This window comes from Neoarius graeffei, chromosome 15 (genome assembly GCF_027579695.1).
Source record: "Neoarius graeffei isolate fNeoGra1 chromosome 15, fNeoGra1.pri, whole genome shotgun sequence".
NCBI classification, from domain to species: domain Eukaryota; kingdom Metazoa; phylum Chordata; class Actinopteri; order Siluriformes; family Ariidae; genus Neoarius; species Neoarius graeffei.
This window is the reverse complement of record NC_083583.1, coordinates 21,456,908-21,479,341: the sequence shown is the minus strand read 5'-3', so window position 1 is coordinate 21,479,341 and position 22,434 is coordinate 21,456,908. Positions and strand designations below refer to the sequence as shown.

At 41.3% G+C, this 22,434-nt stretch overlaps 1 protein-coding gene across 2 annotated transcripts in view; it reads left to right on the top strand.

Annotated features, from left to right (window-relative positions):
• Positions 1-11,292, top strand: part of LOC132899251 (mitofusin-1-like) — a 55,176-nt gene extending 43,884 nt beyond the window's left edge. The window contains exons 11-19 of one of the 2 annotated variants that reach the window (XM_060940998.1): positions 1,259-1,380; positions 1,598-1,724; positions 1,820-1,927; positions 5,135-5,237; positions 8,610-8,836; positions 8,983-9,168; positions 9,513-9,709; positions 9,893-10,027; positions 10,642-11,292. In XM_060940998.1, coding sequence (XP_060796981.1) covers positions 1,259-1,380; positions 1,598-1,724; positions 1,820-1,927; positions 5,135-5,237; positions 8,610-8,836; positions 8,983-9,168; positions 9,513-9,709; positions 9,893-10,027; positions 10,642-10,711 — 1,275 coding nt within the window. In that variant the 3' untranslated portion in view covers positions 10,712-11,292. Of the gene's footprint in view, positions 1-1,258; positions 1,381-1,597; positions 1,725-1,819; positions 1,928-5,134; positions 5,238-8,609; positions 8,837-8,982; positions 9,169-9,512; positions 9,710-9,892; positions 10,028-10,641 lie in introns of those variants that run through there. The other variant, XM_060940999.1, reaches the window with a different exon arrangement.
• Positions 11,293-22,434: the final 11,142 nt, after the last annotated feature.

The following is a 22,434-nucleotide window of genomic DNA, read 5'->3' as shown; positions in this document are numbered from 1 at the left end:
TTCTAGATAAATTAAAATAAATTAAATATTGTAAGTAAGGTGATAGCCCTGTGATGACCTGGCGACTTGTCCAGGGTGTACCCCGCCTTTCGCCCGTAGTCAGCTGGGATAGGCTCCAGCTTGCTTGCGACCCTGTAGAACAGGATAAAGCGGCTAGAGATGATGAGATGAGAAGTAAGGTGATATGACAAAAATATCATCTCATCTCATTATCTGTAGCCGCTTTATCCTTCTACAGGGTCGCAGGCAAGCTGGAGCCTATCCCAGCTGACTACGGGCGAAAGGCGGGGTACACCCTGGACAAGTCGCCAGGTCATCACAGGGCTGACACATAGACACAGACAACCATTCACACTCTCATTCACACCTACGGTCAATTTAGAGTCACCAGTTAACCTAACCTGCATGTCTTTGGACTGTGGGGGAAACCGGAGCACCCGGAGGAAACCCACGCGGACACGGGGAGAACATGCAAACTCCACACAGAAAGGCCCTCGCCGGCCACGGGGCTCAAACCCGGACCTTCTTGCTGTGAGGTGACAGCGCTAACCACTACACCACCGTGCCGCCCAAAAATATCATACGATACTCAAATATGTTTCTGTGATGGACTATATGATGCGATATATAGGTTTGCTAACAAACTACCAGCAAATTAGATTTTTTTTAAAATGTGAAAAACTAAGTTTTGCGATACTTTAACGTTTATATAAATAAAGTTTTTTTTGTTTTTTTTTTAAGATTTCCTATAAATTTTAGCAGCTAATGTGCTACATCAGAGTTATAAAAATACTGATGATCCTGGCATCTATCAGAAAAGTGTATGGTGACTTAGTTTATCACCATATCAATATTATAAAGTGAATTGCATGAAATATTGCTACATAATATGTTCAAGCAGATAGAATTGAGCAGGGAGCCCCTCACACACAATATGACCAACTTATTGTTCAGAAAATAGTGTTGAGCATCTGTTCATTATTTTGTTTTTGATATCATTTAATTTCTGTTCCAGATTGTGATATGTGATCTTTAAGTCTTTTTTACTTTTATCTTTGACCTGATTTGAATGTATGCTTTTGCATTTTATTTACTGTAAGTTACTGTGAGGTGAAGCATGACACTGCGATGGTGCAGACCTGCTGCTGAACTTTCTCCTCATCCTCTTCCTTTGTTTGGGACGAGCCGGAGCAGCAGGTCAGTATCTCGCCCCTTAAAGTGCCGCTCATCCCAGTAACACATGCATGTGGCCTCGCAGGAGTGTATCTCGCAGTCAGTAGTGAAAACAAAGTTTGAGCAGCACACAATCAGGGCAAAGCAGATCACTGAAAGTGTTAAAGACATCATGGATCAGATCCACATTGCTGCTGCTGAGAAGAGGTGGGTTCACTTTCTTTAGTTCTGTCTTCTGAGTTTCACTCTGGCATAGCTGGTTCTAACTTATTTCGACAGGCCACTGTGAAATTCGGAGCATAATTTAATATTGCAATCATGCATTATGTCTCTGTTATAAAGAGCTGGTTTGTATTCAGTTGTGTATATGCATGATTCATAAGCAGCAAGATGTACCTGTGATGAGCTTTGTAACCGTTATTAGGGTGGCCTCTCTGGAGGAGAAAGAGTATCTGAAGGACCGCTTGGAGTTTGTTCGAAATCAGCTCAAACCTCTCACTGAGGATATCGAAAAGAAAATTAAGATGGTCTCAGAGCAGGTGGCCAACCAGGTAGAAATGGCAAAATGCAGCACTAATATTGAAAGTGATCTAGAACAGACTATAGACGGTTATTGAATGTCTGTCTGTCTGTCTGTCTGTACCAGGTATCAAATGCCATGGCAGAGGAGATCTGTCGACTCTCAGTGCTCGTAGATGAGTTTCGTTCAGACTTCCACCCATCATCTTCTCACATGTTAAAGATCTACAAATCAGTGAGTTGATCTTCTCTTGGACACATTTCAGGAGAGCTTGTGCGTATTGCTGCATCTAAATTAGCTTATGTTCTCCTTATAAGCGCAAGGTCTCAATAAATTTCATCATTCTCATCTCATTATCTGTAGCCGCTTTATCCTGTTCTACAGGGTCGCAGGCAAGCTGGAGCCTATCCCAGCTGACTACGAGCGAAAGGCGGGGTACACCCTGGACAAGTCACCAGGTCATCACAGGGCTGACACATAGACACAGACAACCATTCACACTCTCATTCACACCTACGGTCAATTTAGAGTCACCAGTTAACCTAACCTGCATGTCTTTGGACTGTGGGGGAAACCGGAGCACCCGGAGGAAACCCACGCGGACACGGGGAGAACATGCAAACTCCACACAGAAAGGCCCTCGCCAGCCACGGGGCTCGAACTCGGACCTTCTTGCTGTGAGGCGACAGCGCTAACCACTACACCACCGTGCCGCCCTCAATACATTTCAGTAAGCCTTAAATTTAAAGTACTTAAAATACCAAAGTTCCGTTACTTCTTATATAGTTCTTTAGCCAAGACTAGTTTGGTGTCCAGTGGTTGCTTTTTGGTAGCTGGCACTGGAGCTATAAGCCTAATGTTACGTAGAGGTTCCAGTTTTTCATGAGTAATTCAGACAGACTTGCTAACATAGTTTCTGAACACTATTACACATACACTTTTATATAAAAAATAAAAAAACACAAAAGGACATCATAGAGCTAAATACAGTAGGTAGCACCACCTTGAAGCAATGATTCCAGTGGTACAATAGATTGAGTTTGATATTTAACATTTTAAAGCTGACTTATTGTGTTATTTTAGGAAACGTTTTATGTATTTAAAAAAACCCGCGAAGGCGGCACGGTGGTGTAGTGGTTAGCGCTGTCGCCTCACAGCAAGAAGGCCTGGGTTCGAGCTCTGTGGCCGGCGAGGGCCTTTCTGTGCGGAGTTTGCATGTTCTCCCCGTGTCCGCGTGGGTTTCCTCCGGGTGCTCCGGTTTCCCCCACAGTCCAAAGACATGCAGCTTAGGTTACTGGTGACTCTAAATTGACCGTAGGTGTGAATGTGAGTGTGAATGGTTGTCTGTGTCAGCCCTGTGATGACCTGGCGACTTGTCCAGGGTGTACCCCACTTCTCGCCCGTAGTCAGCTGGGATAGGCTCCAGCTTGCCTGCGACCCTGTAGAACAGGATAAAGCAGCTACAGATAATGAGATGAGAAAACTCCAGAATCTGTAATGATTTAGACATGAAGGCTATAACCTTCCTTCATTTGTTGGCTGGTTTACCCCTGTGGGTTTAGTATACAACTAAACTAGCAAATTTCAGACACTTAATTTCCATTCAAGTTATTTCACGAAATCAAGTCATACATGAGCTGACATGCCTCGTCAGCTATAAACCATGTACGGCGAGATTGAGTAGAATAATTGTTTTATTCTATTCACATTCACTGGATTTTGAGAAACAGCATTTTTATTTTTTGCAAATTCGATACAAAATATTTGATACAAAACATTGGACCAAATCATTTCCGCTTAGAATGTAAACAAACCGGCGAAATGGCAGTAGCAATTTGTGAAAAATGCTGCTATAATAATTCTTGGGGAAAAAAAAAAAACTTACGTTCTTGTGTTCAAATACTTTTATTCCATATTTTGTTGCTGGTTTTTTTTCTTCTTTTTTTTCTTGTTTTGTTTGGGTGGTTCCTTCTTTAGGTTTTTTTTTTTTTTTTGGTGGTTGGCAAACCAACTTAAAGGTGCATTACTGCCACTGACTGAGCTGGAATGTGGAACAAGAGATATTTGGGGGGGGGACTATATTCTTTTAGCGATTTCTGATTCTTTTAAATACTTTTTGGGGGGCTTTGTTTTCAAGTAGAGTTTTTATTTCGTCCTCGGTTGATTCAGCAGCATGCGCCGCCATTTTGTTTTTCTCTACTCGCGGTATATGAGCTGATAGCCTAGCAGTAGAGAGGCTAATCAGAGCGCGCGATTGCTCATATCCAGTGACTGTGAATAGAATTATATATATTAATTTTGACTACGGCAGCACGGTGGTGTAGTGGTTAGCACTGTCACCTCACAGCAAGAAGGTTCTGGGTTCGAGCCCAGTGGCTGACGGAGGCCTTTCAGTACGGAGTTTGCATGTTCTCCCCATGTCTATGTGGGTTTCCTCCGGGTACTCCGGTTTCCCCCACAGTCCAAAGACATGCAGGTTAGGCTAATTGGTGGCTCTAAATTGACCGTAGGTGTGAATGTTTGTTTGTCTCTATACAGTATTGCCGCTTTTCCACTACCAACGCGGCTGAGTTGGGCTGAGTCGAGCTGAGCGGGGCTGTTGGAGTTGCATTTCGACTACAACCGCGCTGAACCGTGCTGGCTGGAAGTGGGTGGACACATTGGGTGGAGTTAGCGAAAGTGGGTGGACGTCAGGTGATGTCGTTATGCGGCGCAAACAGTGACATCAGTGATCTTTTAAGTGGTAGTCTCACAACCCGGAGAGTAAACAATAAACATGGAGGACATGGTGTCGTTAGTGTTGCTGGTCTTGGTTCTGTGGCTTGCTGTCACCGACAACGCCAACAGATACTGGCAAGAGCGTATAGATGAGGCGAGGCGCATAAGGCTTCATAATTCTCGTAATTCGTAATTCTCCTTCTTCCGGGTTTACAGTGTTTACAGATCCCAGCGTGCTCGCGGGGCGTGTGTGGGCATGTGAGGACACTCCTCCTCACCAATCAGTGCACAGGGGAGTGTCTGCTCACGCCCCTAGCCTCACTCAGCTCGGTTTGGCTCACTTCAGCCCTACTCCAAAACCGTGCGAGTTTTGGGGGCTGAGCAGGGCTGAAGCGAGCTGAGTCGTGCTGTTCTTAGATAGTCGAAACGCGAGCCGTGTCGAGCTGAAGTGAGCTGAAAAAGGGTAGTGGAAAAGGGCCATATGTCAGCCCTGTGATGATCTGATGACTTGTCCAGGGTGTACCCTACCTCTTGCCCATAGTCAGCTGGGGTAGGCTCCAGCTTGCCCGCAACCCAACACAGGATAAGCGGTTACAGATAATGGATGGATGGATAATTTTTACTACATTTATACTAAGGAGAAAGTTTGTGTAATTTTTTTTTTATTTTCAAGGAAAATTTGTCTTGTATAAATTTTACAAAATGTGCAAATCTGTTTCTCAGGATCTGCTTAATCATGTGGAAAAGGGAATGGGAAAGAACCTGGCTTTCCGCTGCTCTGATGCAGTCAACGCTTCTGTGCAGTCCTCTCAGAAAGAAATGATCGGTGTGTGCCTATTGTAACGAAAATCAACTAAAATGAGACTTATTTTATTAATTATGTTACAAACGTACAAAAGTGTATTGTGTCAGGAATAAAACACACCACGGTGTGGTTTTATAATAAAATAGTCAGTGACAGATGGTGTGATGCAGTACAACATGAAGCAGTGTTACTGCTATCACATTGAAGTTGATTATTTTCCATCTTAAAGTGTTTTATTCCTATTATACCACAGCAGTTTCTGACGCATTTTATTCTTTTATGTTTAATGTTGTGGAATGTCCATGAAACAACTTGTTTTGTGTACTGTTACTTGCATTGTAACAGCTATAAACAATCATTCCCTCACTAGCCTTATTTTCTTTATCTTGACATTACTTTGACAAAAAAACCACGGCTTTACCTCTGTCTGTTACAAAGCTCGTTATATAAATGTCTCCTTACAGAAAATGTAACCGTATTAACAGATATACACATTGTTTTATCAATTTATGTGGCGTGTCAAACATACAGGCTAAATGAAAATTGTTACTATAAAAACAATGCTGAAGACATTTTCCAGCTTTTATAGGAGATTAAATAACACCTTGTGAATTCAACAGTGCTGTGGTATAAAATCAGGCATGAAAACGGGTCAGGGGTGAAAAAGGTGAGAAGGGTGCGCGAGTGGTGACGTGGCCTCTGGTGTTTTATTGTGTTTGGGGTGGGTCCTCCCCCAGAATAAATATTATAGCCTCCTTACTAAGTATACTGTATTGACATTTGCACAAGGACATACAGTACAAATACATGTAGTTATAGTGAAATTATGCCTTGGAAAAAAATGCGAATAATAGAACGAAGAAAGTGGAACACAAGGAATAGTGATCGTTTTTTCCTTTTATTTGCCTGGACCACCAGTGTCTCCATGGCCCGCTTTCGCCGAGTTGCCACATGTTTCAGCCTTGCCCGCTTCTCTTCTTCAGCAGTCGGTTTCTTGGCCTGCTGAGCACTGCAAGTTGCTTGAGAGCCATACTTGCTCTGCTGCTGCTGCTTTTCCTCCTTGTTCACCCTCTGCTGGTGTTTGTATGTGGCTGCTGCAGAGTTAATGTTCTTGCATAATGTTCTGTCCACTTCCCCAAACTTCACGTCCTCCCTTCTAAAGAGCTGCATAGCTGTCTTCCCCCTGGACATCAGCGTGTACTTGACCATCTGTATTGCATTAAATGTTTCCACATTCATGTTGCCACTCCTTTGATCAATTACATCATTCATCAGACTAAATGAGGACTCAACTCTAGGTCCATGAAAGATGGAGAGGCAACACTTAACCAGTGCACCCAGGGAGGGACACTTGTCTGGTTTGTCGAAGACATGACCCCACCACTCCACGATGCTCTCTCCCTCCTTGAAGCTGGGGATGGTCAGGTCAACACTGAACCGCACAAGTTCCCTCTGGATATTCTGGTCTGCTGGCAAAAGGTGCCCCAGCATACCACTCAGCCTGCCAAGATATGGAAGTACCTGCAGCTTTCAGTTCTTTTTAAATCAAGGCTGAATACTTTCTTCTTTGCTGCTGTCTTTTATTAAATCAAATTTGAGACTTTTAATTTGATTTCTTTCAGCACGGACAGCACTACAAAATGGCATCTCCACTATACAGTGCCCTATAGAGGGCTACCGCATGACGTCACTGTGCCGCGAGATTTTGTTAGGCGCCATATTGGAAGACCAAGTACATGCACTCACAATATAAAACAAAGTACGAGCGAGAGTAAAGTGACATGATGGATGATAATTCGGGTTATGTGAGTACATTACCAGCTGCAGAAAGGGCACGGTATGTGGAGAAACTGGCTGTGATTGATGGGTTTGACCCATATGATAAGACTCGGGGCAAGGGAGAATGGAAACATAAGGAGGACCTGACACCAATTCTGCCATCTGTTTGCTACCCAGACATTGTAAACTATTTGTTGTTTACACCCAGTGCCTACACTGCTGATGACTTGAAGGCCTACAAGGGGCTACAGGCTTACAATTATGTTGTTAGTGGCTTGGGTCGTGATATTACAGCTGTTAAGAATAACCTACACATAGTTATGGCCAAGGTAATCTTGTTGATATTTATATTTTAATATATCTTTTCAGTTGAAAAATTAATACTTTGTTACTATTAAGGTATCCATAATTTAGGTTAATTTATCCAAATTATACATATGTATTTATGATATATGCCTACACAACAACTATGCTTTATTTATATAATAGGAGGGAGAGCAAGCCCCAAACCATCCTAAATTATTATTATTAATAATAAATTGTAGAAGTCTGGGAGGCTTGCTCCTCATACAGTTGTCAACTTGGGGCCAATTTAGCATGTTTTAAATTTGAATTTCTTGCGTTTGCTTACTTCAAAGTGTCCGCAGATCATGCACAGACTTATCCATTATATCCACAGTTTTTTTGCCAAGTCTCACACAGGTTTCTTTCAAGTCTACTGTTGGGCCAATAAATCATAAATAAAACAGCTCAGATTTGTTTGTTTAAGTCGTTTGCCACTCCACTTTATTCTCGTGGGTTCACATACCGCTGCCGTTATTTCCCCCTAATCACGAGTTTGTTGGTCTTCCAAAATGGCGCAGGGTCTGTTTACTTCCGGTTTCAGGTGACGTCAGTGAAAATCTCTCTATAGTGAGTAGCGAGCAATTTCGGACACAGGGATTGTCAAAAGACGCGCGCGCCCTCTTTCGAATGCTGACGTAATCAAGCCGGAAGTTTTGTTTGTTTTGATGGCAAATCAGGGAAGTTTGAAAAAAGTAGGAAATTCAGTCCGATGACTCAATCCAGCTTCCAGCGGTCTGCTCTGCACTCTGACTGATGTGTGCACGCTCTGGCCAGCAGGAGAAGAGGCGCGAAATGATGCCGCTTGCCCTTCGCAGCGAGATGTACTCGTCGCTATGGCATCAAAGCAGGAGGAGGAGGCGCAAACCGGCACGAACTGTCTATGGGTGCGAAGCGACCTCCTTGCCCTTTGGGTCAATATCAACCCCCCCCAATTTTTTTTCCCCTCATCGGATCTACACGATTCATGTAGGTCACCCATTTTGGTTTCAAAACGGCGAATTTCGCCGAAAGGTGAGGGATTTTCATGCATGTAAAATGTAATTGTTTATTGGCCGGCTTCCTCATATTAAGAGATTTGGTACAGCAGCTGTTATTGATTAACCAAGGGTCCGTATATGAATGATCATGGTGACAACTTATCTGCATAATAGATAATTTTACATGTTCTATTCTTATGCAATTTCATCACATGAGAGACAGCACATGCTGCACACCAGCACTGAAGGACATTGTCCTCTAATGATCTTCTCTTGCCCCCTGTGCTAACAGAATGTTTGCAGCCTTTACTGCCCCCTGATGTTCAGAGCCAAATCCACATGCTCATTCCTTCCAGAAAGTTTGACCTCAGCTATGACCTGAACTGCACAATCCTCTGTGCTGATTTCCAGGAGAACATCAAGTTTCAATTCTCTCTTGGCTGGACTGCTCTGGTCAACCGTTTCCTTGGCCCAGCCAATGCCAAGTGTGCCCTCATGCTGGTGGATCAAAACCTCCAGGTAATCTCATATTTATGGCTCAGTCCTATAAAAATGTCATTCGTAAATTAGCCTGTATGAACACTATTACCCTTTTGTTACGCTTGTCACATGCCACTGAGGAACCCCTTCTCACAAGCTTTTTCTCTCTCATTTGTCTGTCTCAGCTCACACATCCTTTGGCCACTACTCCAGGAAGCGGTGCCATTGCACAGGCTCCACCCCCTAGAGCTGCTGTGGCTACTCCGAACCAACCTCAGATGAACCAGGAGGAGCCCATGAGGTATAGGGTTGGAAATCTGGCTTCCCTCATCTTATGCACTTCCATGAGCGTGGTCGTCATTGGGGGAGTGGTGGGTAACATATTAATCTGTGCGTAAAGTCCAATGATCTTACAAAGAATGTGTTGTACATTTGCTTTTTTTTTTAGCAGTACTCTTTTGTTGTTTATCAGCTTATATCACAGCACTGTTGAATTCTCTACATTTTTGTCTTATTGTGATGTAAGAGGAATAATACATTCCAGAAGGTGGTGTTATAGAAAAAATAATCCAGGGTGGGAACAGTAACTCCATGCCATGCCACCCAGTTGTGGATTACTTTCCCATAACAACAGGCCCCATTATATTTATTCCTTGCTCATTACCCATGGCTTAAGGTCACAGTATTATAATCAACCCATTTGTCTTTGTAACAGGTATGGAAGAGGATGCGCTGGTGCATCATCCCTCTGTCCATGGGTGTTTATGGTATGGCGTATTTATTCGAGAAACTCACTTGGACCACCAAGGCTAAGGAGAGAGCACTGAAAAAGCAGTTTGTAGATTACGCCACCGAGAAACTCCAGATGATCGTCAGTTTCACCAGTTCAAATTGCAGCCGGCAAGTGCAGCAGTAAGTAACCGTATTTATCAACTTAAATACTGAACAGGCCACTCAAGAATAACCACTTGTAATAGAGGGGGGGGGTTCTTCTGGAATTGAGGTTGGTGTGGGGTTTTTTTTTTTTTTTGTATTCTGTGATAAAGATGTTAATTTGGTTGTACACAGTTGTGAGTGATGGTTTGTGCCATGCAGGGAGATAGCCAGCACGTTTGACAGGCTGTGCCAGCAGGTGGATATAACCCAACAGGACCTGGAAAGTGAAATCAGCCGGCTGACGACAAAGATCCAGCAGCTAGAAACAGTCCAGAGCAGCTCCAAATCACTTAGGTTAGCACACAACTTTTTAGGACAATAAATCAATTAATAATAAACATTGGGGGCGTCGTGGCTCAGGTGGATAAGGCGCCATACCATAAATCCGGGGACCCGGGTTCGATTCCGACCCGAGGTCATTTCCCACTCCCTCTCCCGCTCATTTCCTGTCTCTACACTGTCCTATCCAATAAAGGTGAAAAAAAGCCCCCCCAAAAAAATAAACATTACGTTAATAACGGCGATCTGTGCACAGATCTTAGTTGGTAAATCTTTACAATGTTACCCTCCTTCCATAAGCTTTGCAAATTGAAATTAGTTTTGTCTCCCATCTTTTTTTTTTCATTTTGGCATATTTGAAAATCACAACTATACAAACTCAATGAAGGGTTATTAGTCTTTTGACTAGAATAGGTTTAATCCAAACCTCAGTAACTCAAAAACAAAAAGGCCTATAACTGTCAAGTTGTATCTGCATTAAGTGGGTAAAAGGTCTCTTTTTTTTTTTTTTAAATCTTAAAACATATCTTCCTTTGCATTTTGTTGTGGACAGCTAAAGGTGTCCCAGGCTGTAAGTAGTCTGAACTCCTGGTACTTGTTAAACTTTTTTTTCCTTTTTGTTCTTCCAGACACAAGGCCACAGATTTGGAGAGGCAACTGGAGAGTTTCACAAGCCGGTATCTCCAGCCACAGAACTGAATTCCCCATTCTCACTCACTCAACACCTTGGTCTCAGGAATTTGTTTATTCCACCAGGAGGAATCCACGTGATATGTAGCAGCTGTATATCTGCACTTTAAAAAGATCAATGAATAACTGTAACATACGCTTACACAATCACACGTCATTTGTCTTTATTATGAACAGTTGTGATTTGATTTGCTGTTTAAATTGAATGATTATCAAACTCTGAAAATACTGAACTATGGGAGGAAAAACATAAATGATGACTATACTGCTTGAACTGTAAAGTTGACTCCATGGCACTTCTCCAAACACTATAAAATCAGAACTTTGTTCACATCCAGCTGGCTTGAAACGAAGCCCTTTTCTGAGCCATGTTTTCTAGAAGGGAAAGTTCTATAAAGTGTTTAACTGAAGTCAGTATTTTGTCGATAGCCTTTTGATCAGTGCCTACTTTCAATGTTAAATCTAAAACCCTTCTATGATTCTAACCCATTGTGAAGACTATTTTGGATTCTGATTTGTAAAAACATGAAATGCTCAACTTAAAAAAAAAAAAAAAAAGAGCATAATTAAAATATTACCTATGATTGTAATTCCTTGCCTATATTTTAGCATGAGTAAAGTGACTAAGGCCAACAAATTTGGTTAAAGGTCTTATTTAATACAATATCAACTTATAGTAACACCATTATCACCAAGCCACTGTACAAATACAAAAAAAAAAATACTATAAAAGAAAATCTCTTAAATGATTAGTTCACATGATGGCACTATAAAATATCAAGGCACAAAAGCCTTGTGTTTACTGGCTTAAAAGGTTTAAAAAAGAAAAAAAAGCAGGGGCTGGTAACTACTTCTGCTTAGTGGCCATTCCCTGTTTCACTTTTCATTTCAAAGTCTTAATACAGTGTTAATACAGTTTGTCTGGGGGAGGGAAAAAAAATTAAAAACCCTTACGATGGGAACAGCAATGCTGTTAATGCCACTGGGTCATCACTGAAACACTTGCAACAATAATACACTCTGCCATACTCACATTTAAGCACCAGGGTTGTACATGTGACTGCATTCTAACAGTGTGCTGACCACACAATTGTTAAACACAAAATTAATGATTGAGAAACCAAATGGCACAAAAATGGGTATAAAATACACTGGGAATGTTCTGATGAATTTAACCAAGATTACACATTAAGGCTTATCAAAAGGCCTGGTTTGCAATAAAAAAAAAAAATTGAATGGTCTGGCTTTATCAAATGTACTTCTAAGAATTGCAAAGGACATGGCTAAATGTGTAAATGAATACTTAATTTTTTGGTTCCTTTGGTTACTGCTGGTACAAACTGATAAAAGAATTAAATACTGCATCGTTTATGAGTGAAGGCAAAAACAGGCACAGCGCCTTCGGCACAATACATTTCTAGTGTTCTTCATTAACAGCAGCCTAAATTTAGTTTCACAACTAAAACCAACCATGCTACAAACTCGACCCAACAAATAAACATAGTTCATTCAGCCTATAGTAACGCAGATTGCTTTATAATTACTAACAGCCTGATTATTGATCCTACACTGCAACAATCTGGGTCTTCTGGGGTTTTCTACAGAGTCTCAGTAGCACTTGGAAAGTTTGAATGGGTTTTCGGGCAGATAAGAAATGACCAATAGTGCAGGGGAAAAAATAACCTTTACATGTGTTCTGCAGTAATAATAATAATAATAATTTGCGTCTGGGATTATCTGCCTTATTCTGGCCACAAAAATCCGAGCTTTTATTATGCCATGATGTGTTTGTACATTAGAGCTGGAATTGGAGTTTGTAGGGCAGCAGTATCCTGGTACACTTCTAGAACTGGGTGGATTTCCCAAAAGCCTCTTAACGCTAAGAGCATCTTAACTAGGAGTGTGTGTGTTCATTGTGCTGCTCACTCTACCATTTAACGATTATCTTTGTGCTGCGATGCTTTTGGGAAACTCAGGCCAAATCAGTGCAGAACTGCTTGATATCAAGGCAATACAAGATATTTCAGCTCCTAGGTTCTCAATTTGTTTCAATCCAGGGAGAAAAATAAGGGACTTGCACTTTTATATTTAAAAAAAAAAAAAAAAAAACACCACACACCCACACACCACAGCAGCAAACATTTTATGAATGTTCTCAGTTACATAGCTGCTGGTTACACACAAAGTCCCTAATGTCCTTAAGCCATCTAGTATCGTAAGGTCTACATTTTTTTTCCCCCTTTCACTAAAGGAATTGGGTAGAAATTATTACTGAAGCACAGTCTTTATGCCGTTTCTGCTGCTTATGCCAGACAGTTGCTGCCCTGCCCCACCCTCTCTCTCTAAACTATTCAGAAAGTACCTGTGCTTTATTCTTATTTTTGAGGAAACTGGCTCTTAGAAAGTGCTTTCTAAAAAAAAAAAAACCCCTAAATAAAATGAGTGCAGGTGCTAAAGAGTACTGGCACACAGGAATCTGCTAAAAATATGTTGAAATTCAAATATACTGTAAAATGATGCGTCTCAAACAAAACAGCAATAATAGGCTGCAATCAAACTACAAAAATATATACAATACCATTGTGTGAGCATATATATATATATATATATATATATGGCATATACATGTGCATACTGCTGTACATGTATACCATATTTATATTCATATGCTGTACATACGTATGTACATAAAGCACAATAATGCCTCCATCGTTTCTCAATAACCTCAATAACCTGAATTTATCATAACTACCAGGATAAATCGTTTGAGCGCGAGTCTCGTTGAGGTCCGGGGTCACCGCGATCAATTCGGCCGAGTCGCTGTCCGATTCCGAGGGTGCACGGTCAAACCAGTGAGTCACATTCACCGATTGCTTCGCAACGGCCATAGGTTCATACATATATGGTTTCACCCCTCGATATTCAATTTGGAGAGTTCCGACTTCAAAATCGCTATTGATTTCAGACATTTTACACAACCTCTCACGATCGAAGTCCGTACACGTGTGCTCGGTTCGCAAGTAAACACAGAACTGCTCCCAGTCTGTTTGGCTTGAATGACGTCACGACGACGGTCCCCTGGCGGTGAAAGCGCGCATAAGTGAGATGTAAACAAACCTTCGGAACTTGCGCAAACCAGTATATTAACCGTTTTATTCAATTTGAGTGCAAATTAGACACCAGGAAGATTAAATTCGCTTTTTGGGTCGCTCTTGATATTCTACGTTCCACCTCCGACCCTTGCCAAGGACCTTTAATGCTGGCCTTCATAAATCAAGGAATGGCTATTTTAAAAAAAAGTACTTAAAAGAACTAAGTACATTTACATGTATATATCGTTCATAAGAATTTCTAGGGATGTCAATTATGGTGATGCATTTTTTTTCCTTTGGGGGGAAAAAATGCTAGAATTAAAGATAGGAGGTTTTTTTTTTATTAACACTAAGCTTTACCAAAAGGTGACAATTATAGTTCCGACTGTATAAGAATTACTATTATTTATAAAACATGGAGTTGTTTCACAATCACTGATGATTAGTCAACCATTTTGTGAGGACACTAATAACACATTGTGGAATGCATTTTAATGGAATCACAATACAACAGCAAATGATCTAGTGAAATAGTTCGGCATGTATTTTACAGATCACCGGACTTCTGCGATCACAAGGACACACACCTTCGTCACATTTTCATCGGCTCTTATGTCAGAAGTATCAGACTGTTGGAGGTGATTTTTTAAGGTCAGGTTCATTTCTAAGATTTCCCACTGGACATAAATGGAAATTTATTTAAGGCATTATGTTTTATTAATTAGTTTATATAAATACATTTCTTTTACAAGGTTCGTCAGAAATATCAGTCACTCCTTCACATGACCCAATGTGCGCGCACACATGCACACTTCACACCAAGGAGCAATTTAGAGTGGCCCTTCCTGCACATGGTTTTTTAAGAGGTCAGAGGAAACCAGAGAACCCAGAAGAAACTTAGACACAGGGAGAACATGCAAAAGTTCCAAATCAGGATTTTAATAACCATGTGATGCTCTGTTCCCGTTTCTGAGACTGCTCCTGAACGTTTCGACTCTGGCTGAGACTAGAGGCCAATTTATGCTGACAACGCAGTCCTCGCAGATGGCGTCTGCATAGCCCCCCCACCTTCGCAGACGCTCTGTGCGCACCTCCCAAAAATTGTGACCACCGCAGAAGCCTCGCAGACAAGAGGGTTCTGATTGGTCCACTCTACATCCGCTGTACACGCACTTCCGCTTCCCTACTTTCCCGGTTTGGTTTGTTTTCACTACCGGCATTTTTAAAAACACGAGCGAAGATGGAGCAGCACGAAGAGCGGTTGATCGAGGAAGTGAGGAAGTACGTACATCTATACGACTCCAGTTCTAGTCATTATAAGTAACTGGAGGATAAACACTCCACTAACCACACCCACCAACTACTCCTAGCGATTTCGTGACTTCGCGCCCCCTTGTGTTGTGGCAGTGAATAACATCGCGCACGCCTATTACTCCCCGCTCAACGATAAATCACAACTGTCTGCGAAAAGCTATCTGCGAAAGCCTTGTCGCAAGAGCATGCAGAGGCCCTTAGACTTACACAGCAGTCAGTCCAGTAGATGTGCAGGAAAGGGAACGTGAGGAGAGCCTTGTTTCCCTCTTTAGGAAGCAGCTCCTCTTTGAACTGGACAAAGTTGGCTTCTAGGTGGATCATCTTCGGCGCGCGCCCGTAAGACCTGAGGGAAATGAGAATGGAACACAAGTCAAACCACAGCACCAATGTCTTTTTATACCACTAGTTCTCTATACATAAGCATGTGTCTAATGCGCTAGCCTGCAGTGACCTTTCCTGTAAGGTTTCTAGTGTTACAGTGGATAGGTTACTATTCTTCCTCAGGAGGTGAAGCCTAAATGGCACATAGCTGAGGAACCCAGTTCATGCTACTCTGCTTAAACGAGTCTTGAAATCAACAATGACTTGCCTTTGAGGCAAAACAGGAAGGTTATATAAAACGTTTAGAGTTATTTAGCATCCGAAAAGCAAAGATTGTACAGTGCTTCGTGCATGACACTTACAGTTTATACTCAAACAGCTAATTTCTGCTACTCATTATGCTTATATAATAGGACTTGTTATTTTTTATAACACTTTAGAATGCTTTCAAGGCATCTTCTACTCAGAGCATAAATTTTCAGTGTGTCTCAGCACATTTTGTGAACAGCTTGGATGAAGGAGTTCTGAATATGAGCAAGCCCCTATTTTTGAGCCAGATGTGTCCTTGACTAACCATTAACTATCTATCAAAGCTTTATTTGTGCCTGAGAATACTCTCTGAAAACAAAGAACTAAAAACAACCTCACTCTAATGCTTTATACTTACTTTCTAATCAGCAGAAGTGCAAGGTCATGGATTATTTTTATTACAGAGAGCACACACAGAGCAAAATGACACTAAACCTTCAGAATGGCTCCAAACCAGCTGTTCTACAGCATACACACCATCTAGTACTCCATATATTCGAAGGATATCCTGTAGTTAGGGTTATATGATACAATGCTGATTTCATCAAAACTGTGTCACTCAGAGAGCGCAGGTACTGAATTCTTGATTCTGATTGATCTGAAGTTGTTGATTCATTTTCTATAACAGCAGCTCTGACAATAATTCTGGCTGTTTTTTATTAATACGTTTATCAGAACACCTTATGGTTTCTATAGTAATAAACTGCTATAGGGATTTGTACAGAGGGGAAAGAAAAAAAAAAGGCACCCATGTAACCAGGGACATAGTGAAAGTCTTCAGGACAGATGGCTGTGTGTTTTATGACTTTTGGGAACATGACAACCTGCTTTTTTTGTCTTTCTTCAAGAAAGGGGGGGAGGCTGGTGAGGAAAATACTGCTAACAGCTATAATGTAAGTAACAGGAACCAACTTGTTTCATATGTTCCACAAGATTAAATGTAAACTGTAAGCAGATAAAAGGTACTACGTGTCATTCATTAACAAATAAAACACTGCTAGCGTTTGTAAATGCAGCATTAGAGGAATAAACCATTTTATGGCATGCTGTTCTAGGAAAATAATAAACTGCACTTTAGGTCAGGCCGCATCACACCACCCGGTCATTGATTATGTTACTATAACAGCATGCTCCATTATATTACATATAAAAGATCATTTTGCAAAAATCTATTAGCAAACCTCAATGCTACAATAAATATGCATCATAAAATACATTTAAATATCAATATTTTTTTAACGGCATCTTAAAATCTGAAGACATCATAAAACCACAACTGGTGGGGTCACGTTGTCTAATAAACTGCACAGAGCAAGTATTTTATTAGATGTCAGCCCATTATGTTATCCATTTTTTTAAAGCCCCCCAAATTAATTAATTTATATTATATTTAAAAAAAATAAAAAAAAAAACACGGGGCTGCAAAAGTAGGTATACAGTAATGAAAAAACATTCGCACAAAATGTTAGTATTAAATGAAACCTAGCACCACTATTGTAATACTGGAATAATCCTTACTGTATACCGAGGACAACCATCGTTTACTCGTATCTGTGTCAGCACTGTACATGCGCTATCTAGCAGAGTTAGATTTGCACTTCATAAAAGTGAAGTCTGTTTATTCGCATATTTTGTTGCCAGTAAAAATTGCATGATCTGATTAATGACAAAGATCTCAATCAATGAAGTACAAAGTTAACAGACAAGTAAAAACTGACAATATGATGATAGCACCAGAAATGTATAAAAACGTCTTCCATGGTGGGCCCATTATCGATGTATCAAGGTTTTGTTACACAGGTAAAATTCTACACAAAATTAAAGCAACCGCACACGTGACAGCAAACACATCAAAGCGGCAAGAGAACATTACTGACTTCTTTAACAAATCTAATGTTGCAAAAAGATCCAAAACGCAAGGTAATTAACACTGGACAAGTCTTGCAATGACTGCTATTATCATATAACGAATTATGCATGAAAAATGGACCATGTCTACGAATTTCTCCAGATCCAGGATGTGTTTTAGAGCGATAGGAGGCAAAACAAGCAATGCTTTGCTCTATAATGTATGAGCCCACAAGTAAAATAGGGGAAAGCGGGGAGAGACTTGGGACAGTTTGTATTCCCATGAATTAATTTCAACCAATCATGTTTTTGGATTACGCCAGAAGTTAGATAATGCCCTAAGACTAACCTACTTCCTTTGAAGTCATGAAGCTGGACACTGCAGTAAGGTCTGTGCAGTTTATGCGCGGATACATCTCTCTTCAAGCACACGTGATGCACTTTTTATCATATAGACACAAAGTACCCAAATTTATCAAAACAACTTCATTAATTTCCTCACAAGTTACATACAGAATTCTCTATATGTGCTAAAGGCGGCAACCGGACTTGCTTGAAATCCTTGAAGACGTTTCGCCTCTCATCCGAAAGGCTTCTTCAGTTCTGTCTGACTAGTGGGTAGTCAGACAGAACTGAAGAAGCCTTTCGGATGAGGTGTGAAACGTCTTCAAGGATTTCAAGCAAGTCCGGTTGCCTTCTTTAGCACATACGGGTTATGATGATCTGGATGACTGAGAACCTTCACAGACATGTAGAGAATTATTATACATACAGGACACTTTTTCTGATGGAATAAAAACATGTATTCCATTCCCTTCTAACAGGTTTCATAGCATGCAATATTGTTAACATATTGCTTATCCTACGTGTATTACATCACTCTACCCAATGGAGAATGAGCGTTGAATATGGTTTATGATACTGCATGGTTGTCAAAACAACATGATGTCGCACATCAGACGTGTAAAACTTCCGCGCTAGTGACAATCTGTAAACAAGCATGGCCACCAGGTTTGCTTTGTTAACTATGGAAGATTCTGAGAGAGAAAGACACACTGATCACCTGAAAGGAATGTGTATGTATAATAACTTTTTTCATGGTAACTTGTCTTCAACTCGTTCAATATCATGCTAGCTGAATGGAATATATCTGATGTACCACTTAATGTCAGCCTTTATTTTTATTTCTATCCATTTATCTTCTACCGCTTATCCAGATCCAGGTCACGGGGGTAGCAGCCTAAGCAGAGCAGCCCAGACCTCCCTCTCCCCGGCCACCTCCACCAGCTCTTTCGGGGGCATGCCCAGAAAACCTCCCCTGGGAGGTATCCAGGGGGCATCCTAACAAGGTGCCCGAACCACCTCAACTGACTCCTTTCGATGTGGAGGAGCAGCGGTTCTACTCCGAGTCTCTCCCAAGCTTCTCACCCTGTCTCTAAGGGACAGCCCAGCCACCCTGCGGAGAAAACTCATTTCTACCGCTTGTATCCGTGATCTCATTCTTTCAGTCACTACCCATAGTTCGTGACCATAAGTGAGAGTGGGAACGTAGAGAGTGGGCCAGTAAATTGAGAGCTTTGCCTTTTGGCTCAGCTCTCTCTTGACCACCACAGACCGGTTTAGTGTCCGCATCACTCACTACGTTTACATGCACATAGAGAGAATCGAATTTCTGCCGTTGCTCGACTGAAATCGAGGTTCAAAATGCCATGTATACACCTTAATTCGGCTGAAATTGAACCGAACTTGGTTTCTCGGAATCGAGCTACATGACCTAGTTTATGCGATTTCTGCCGAGCTACTTTGTGCATGTATACCCTATCAAGCTAGTTGTCGAGCTACTTCCGGAAGTGACGAGACCACAAGCGGGAAACAACAGCCTCGGTCGGCATGACAACGAATCATGACAACGGCATGAATCTTTTCTTTTTGTGGCATTGTTTGCACTGTTAAAATTTAGCTCACTTACTGTATCACCAAATACATCTGTACAGCTGTTGCATAGCTGTGAATTGTGTACATAAACAAGTCACTGTATTTGTGTGTGTATATATATATATATATATATATATATATATATATATATATATATATATATATATATATATCCAACATCTGAAGAATGTCAATAAAAACAAAACAATTGAACTTTTTGTGTGTTTAAGACATAAGTTAAATTGTAAGCAAAAAAAATATATTTTTGTAAGCAAAAAATGGACTTTAGAAAAATATTATTGTGCAAAATAAGTTGCCTTACAAAACAGTGGTCTGCGCAGGACAGTTTGTAGCCATAGTCTGTTAGAGCAAGCCTAACAGCTTGAACACGGAACTGCTAGTGTTGCCAGATTGGGGGTTTTAAGTGCATTTTAGCGGATTTGAACATGTTTTGGGCTGGAAAACGTCAGCAGTATCTGGCAACACTATAGCTCTTCTTCATGACAACAACCGGAAGTGTACCAACACGATGGGGTGTGTAGCGCCACGTGTGGCTCGGGTGCACAATGCACCTTGCACAATAGCCCGATTTCACTTGTGCATGTAGGATTGGATTTCTCTGGCACCCCTGCTGGGACCCTTTGCTCGATTACCAACAGCAGCTCGATTTGGACGTGCATGTAAACGTAGTCACTGACTACGTTTACATGCACATAGAGAGAATCGAATTTCTGCCGTTGCTCGACTGAAATCGAAGTTCAAAATGCCATGTATACACCTTAATTCGGCTGAAATTGAACCGAACTTGATTTCTTGGAATCGAGCTACACGACCTAGATTATGCGATTTCTACCGAGCTACTTAGTGCATGTATACCCTATTGAGCTACGTATTCAAGCTACTTACTTCAGCACTGCCCCTTCCGGAAGTGACAAGACCACAAGGGAAACACAACAGCCTCGGTCGGCATGACAACGGCATGAATCTTTTCTTTTTGTGGCATTGTTTGCACTGTTAAAATTTAGCTCACTTACTGTATCACCAAATACATCTGTACAGCTGTTGCATAGCTGTGAATTGTGTCGAAAAAAAAAAACAGCCTCGGTCGGCATGACACTTCACCTTAGCCGCCCACTTTATTAGGAACACTTCTGTTCGTACATACAAACTACAAACACTCTTCTTAGAGTTTATTTTATTTTTAAAAGGGACAGTGTACAAATTAAACATTATCCTTGTGGTCAGGACAGATGTCTGTACCAGGTTATAGCAGTGCATGCTAATTTCCGCCTGTAGTCACTTTGTTAATACCCTTGAATAGCTCTTCTTCATGACGACAACCGGAAGTGTACCAACACGATGGGGTGTGTAGCGCCACCTGTGGCTCGGGTGCACAATGCACCTCATAACAATAGCTCGATTTAAACACTGTGCATGTAGGATTGGATTTCTCTGGCACCCTGCTGGGACCTTCAGCTCGATTACCGACAGCAGCTCGATTTGGATGTGCATGTAAACGTAGTCACTGCTGACGCTGCCCCGATCCGTCTGTCCAACTCCCGCCCCCCCTTACCCTCACTCGTGAGCAAAACCTGAGATACTTAAACTCCTCCACTTGAGGTAACAACTCCCCCCTGATCTGGAGTAGGCACTCCACCCATTTCCGGCTGAGCGCCATGGCCACGGACTTGGAGGTGCTGATTGTCAACCTCATTAAAACTGGATAAAGGTGGTGTTGCTGGAGCTGTTTTTCTGGATCTTAAAAAGGCCTGTGATACTGTGAATCATAATGTACTCATTCACAAGCTTACCTGCTTCTCTTCCAATGCAACAAACTGGATGAGATCCTATCTATCGGATAGGGTTCAGTGTGTGAGGGTGAGTGGTGAAACATCACCACCCTTAAGCAATGAAATGGGTGTACCCCAGGGATTGGTCCTGGGACCAATTTTATTCACTTTGTATATAAATGACCTACCATCAGCATGTGACGCGGTACGCGGTGGTCCGGATCACCGTATTTTCCATACAAAACGAGGGCATTAATTAATTATTTTTCCTGGATTGTGGTCCGGTTCACCGTATGCTGTATTATATTACGATATAAATAAAAACTTACCAAAATCATACTGTGTTTGTCATTTAATACGAGTTTTTTTACAAAGTCGTACATCATTTGTTATTTTTTCTCAAACCGGAAGAGAAATGCATGCGTAAAACACACGCGCAATAAAAGATACCAGTTCTAACGCATGTAAAAAAGCGGGAGCTGCCACGAGGGAAGTGAAAAATAATTTTACCAACTTTCGTCATTATGTCTCAGGGTGGTTATGAACAGCTTCTAAGGAATAAGAAAAAATGTGCTAGAGACTACAAAGCAACAGAAGAAAGGGCAAAGGAAAGAATTTATTCTAAATTAGGGGAAGAAGTAGCTGAAAATTTAAAATTTATTTGTCTTCTGAACTTGGTGGTCCGGACCACACCTGAAAACGGCGTGGTCCGGACCACAACGGTAGTCCGGACCACCGCGTACCGCGTCATGTAAAGGATGTGAAGTACAGATGCATGCTGATGATACAGTCATCTATGTCCATGCAAAAACTAAAGCACAAGCAGCTGCTAAACTTAGTGAAACAATGGTGCATGTGCAAAAATGGCTTACTGACTCAACTGTACCTTAATGTAAACAGTCTGCATGTTTTTTAGCAAGACAAACACTGCATCAGACTGTGATCCTAAAGTCCAGATATCTGGAGAGATCATCCAAACAGTCTCTCCTTTTAAATATCTAGGTATTATCCTAGATTCAAACTTCTCTTTTAAAAACCAAGTAAAAAAGGTAATGCAGACAACTAGGTACAATTTGTTAAATTTTAGATATATTAGAAACTGTCTGACAACACATGTTGAAGC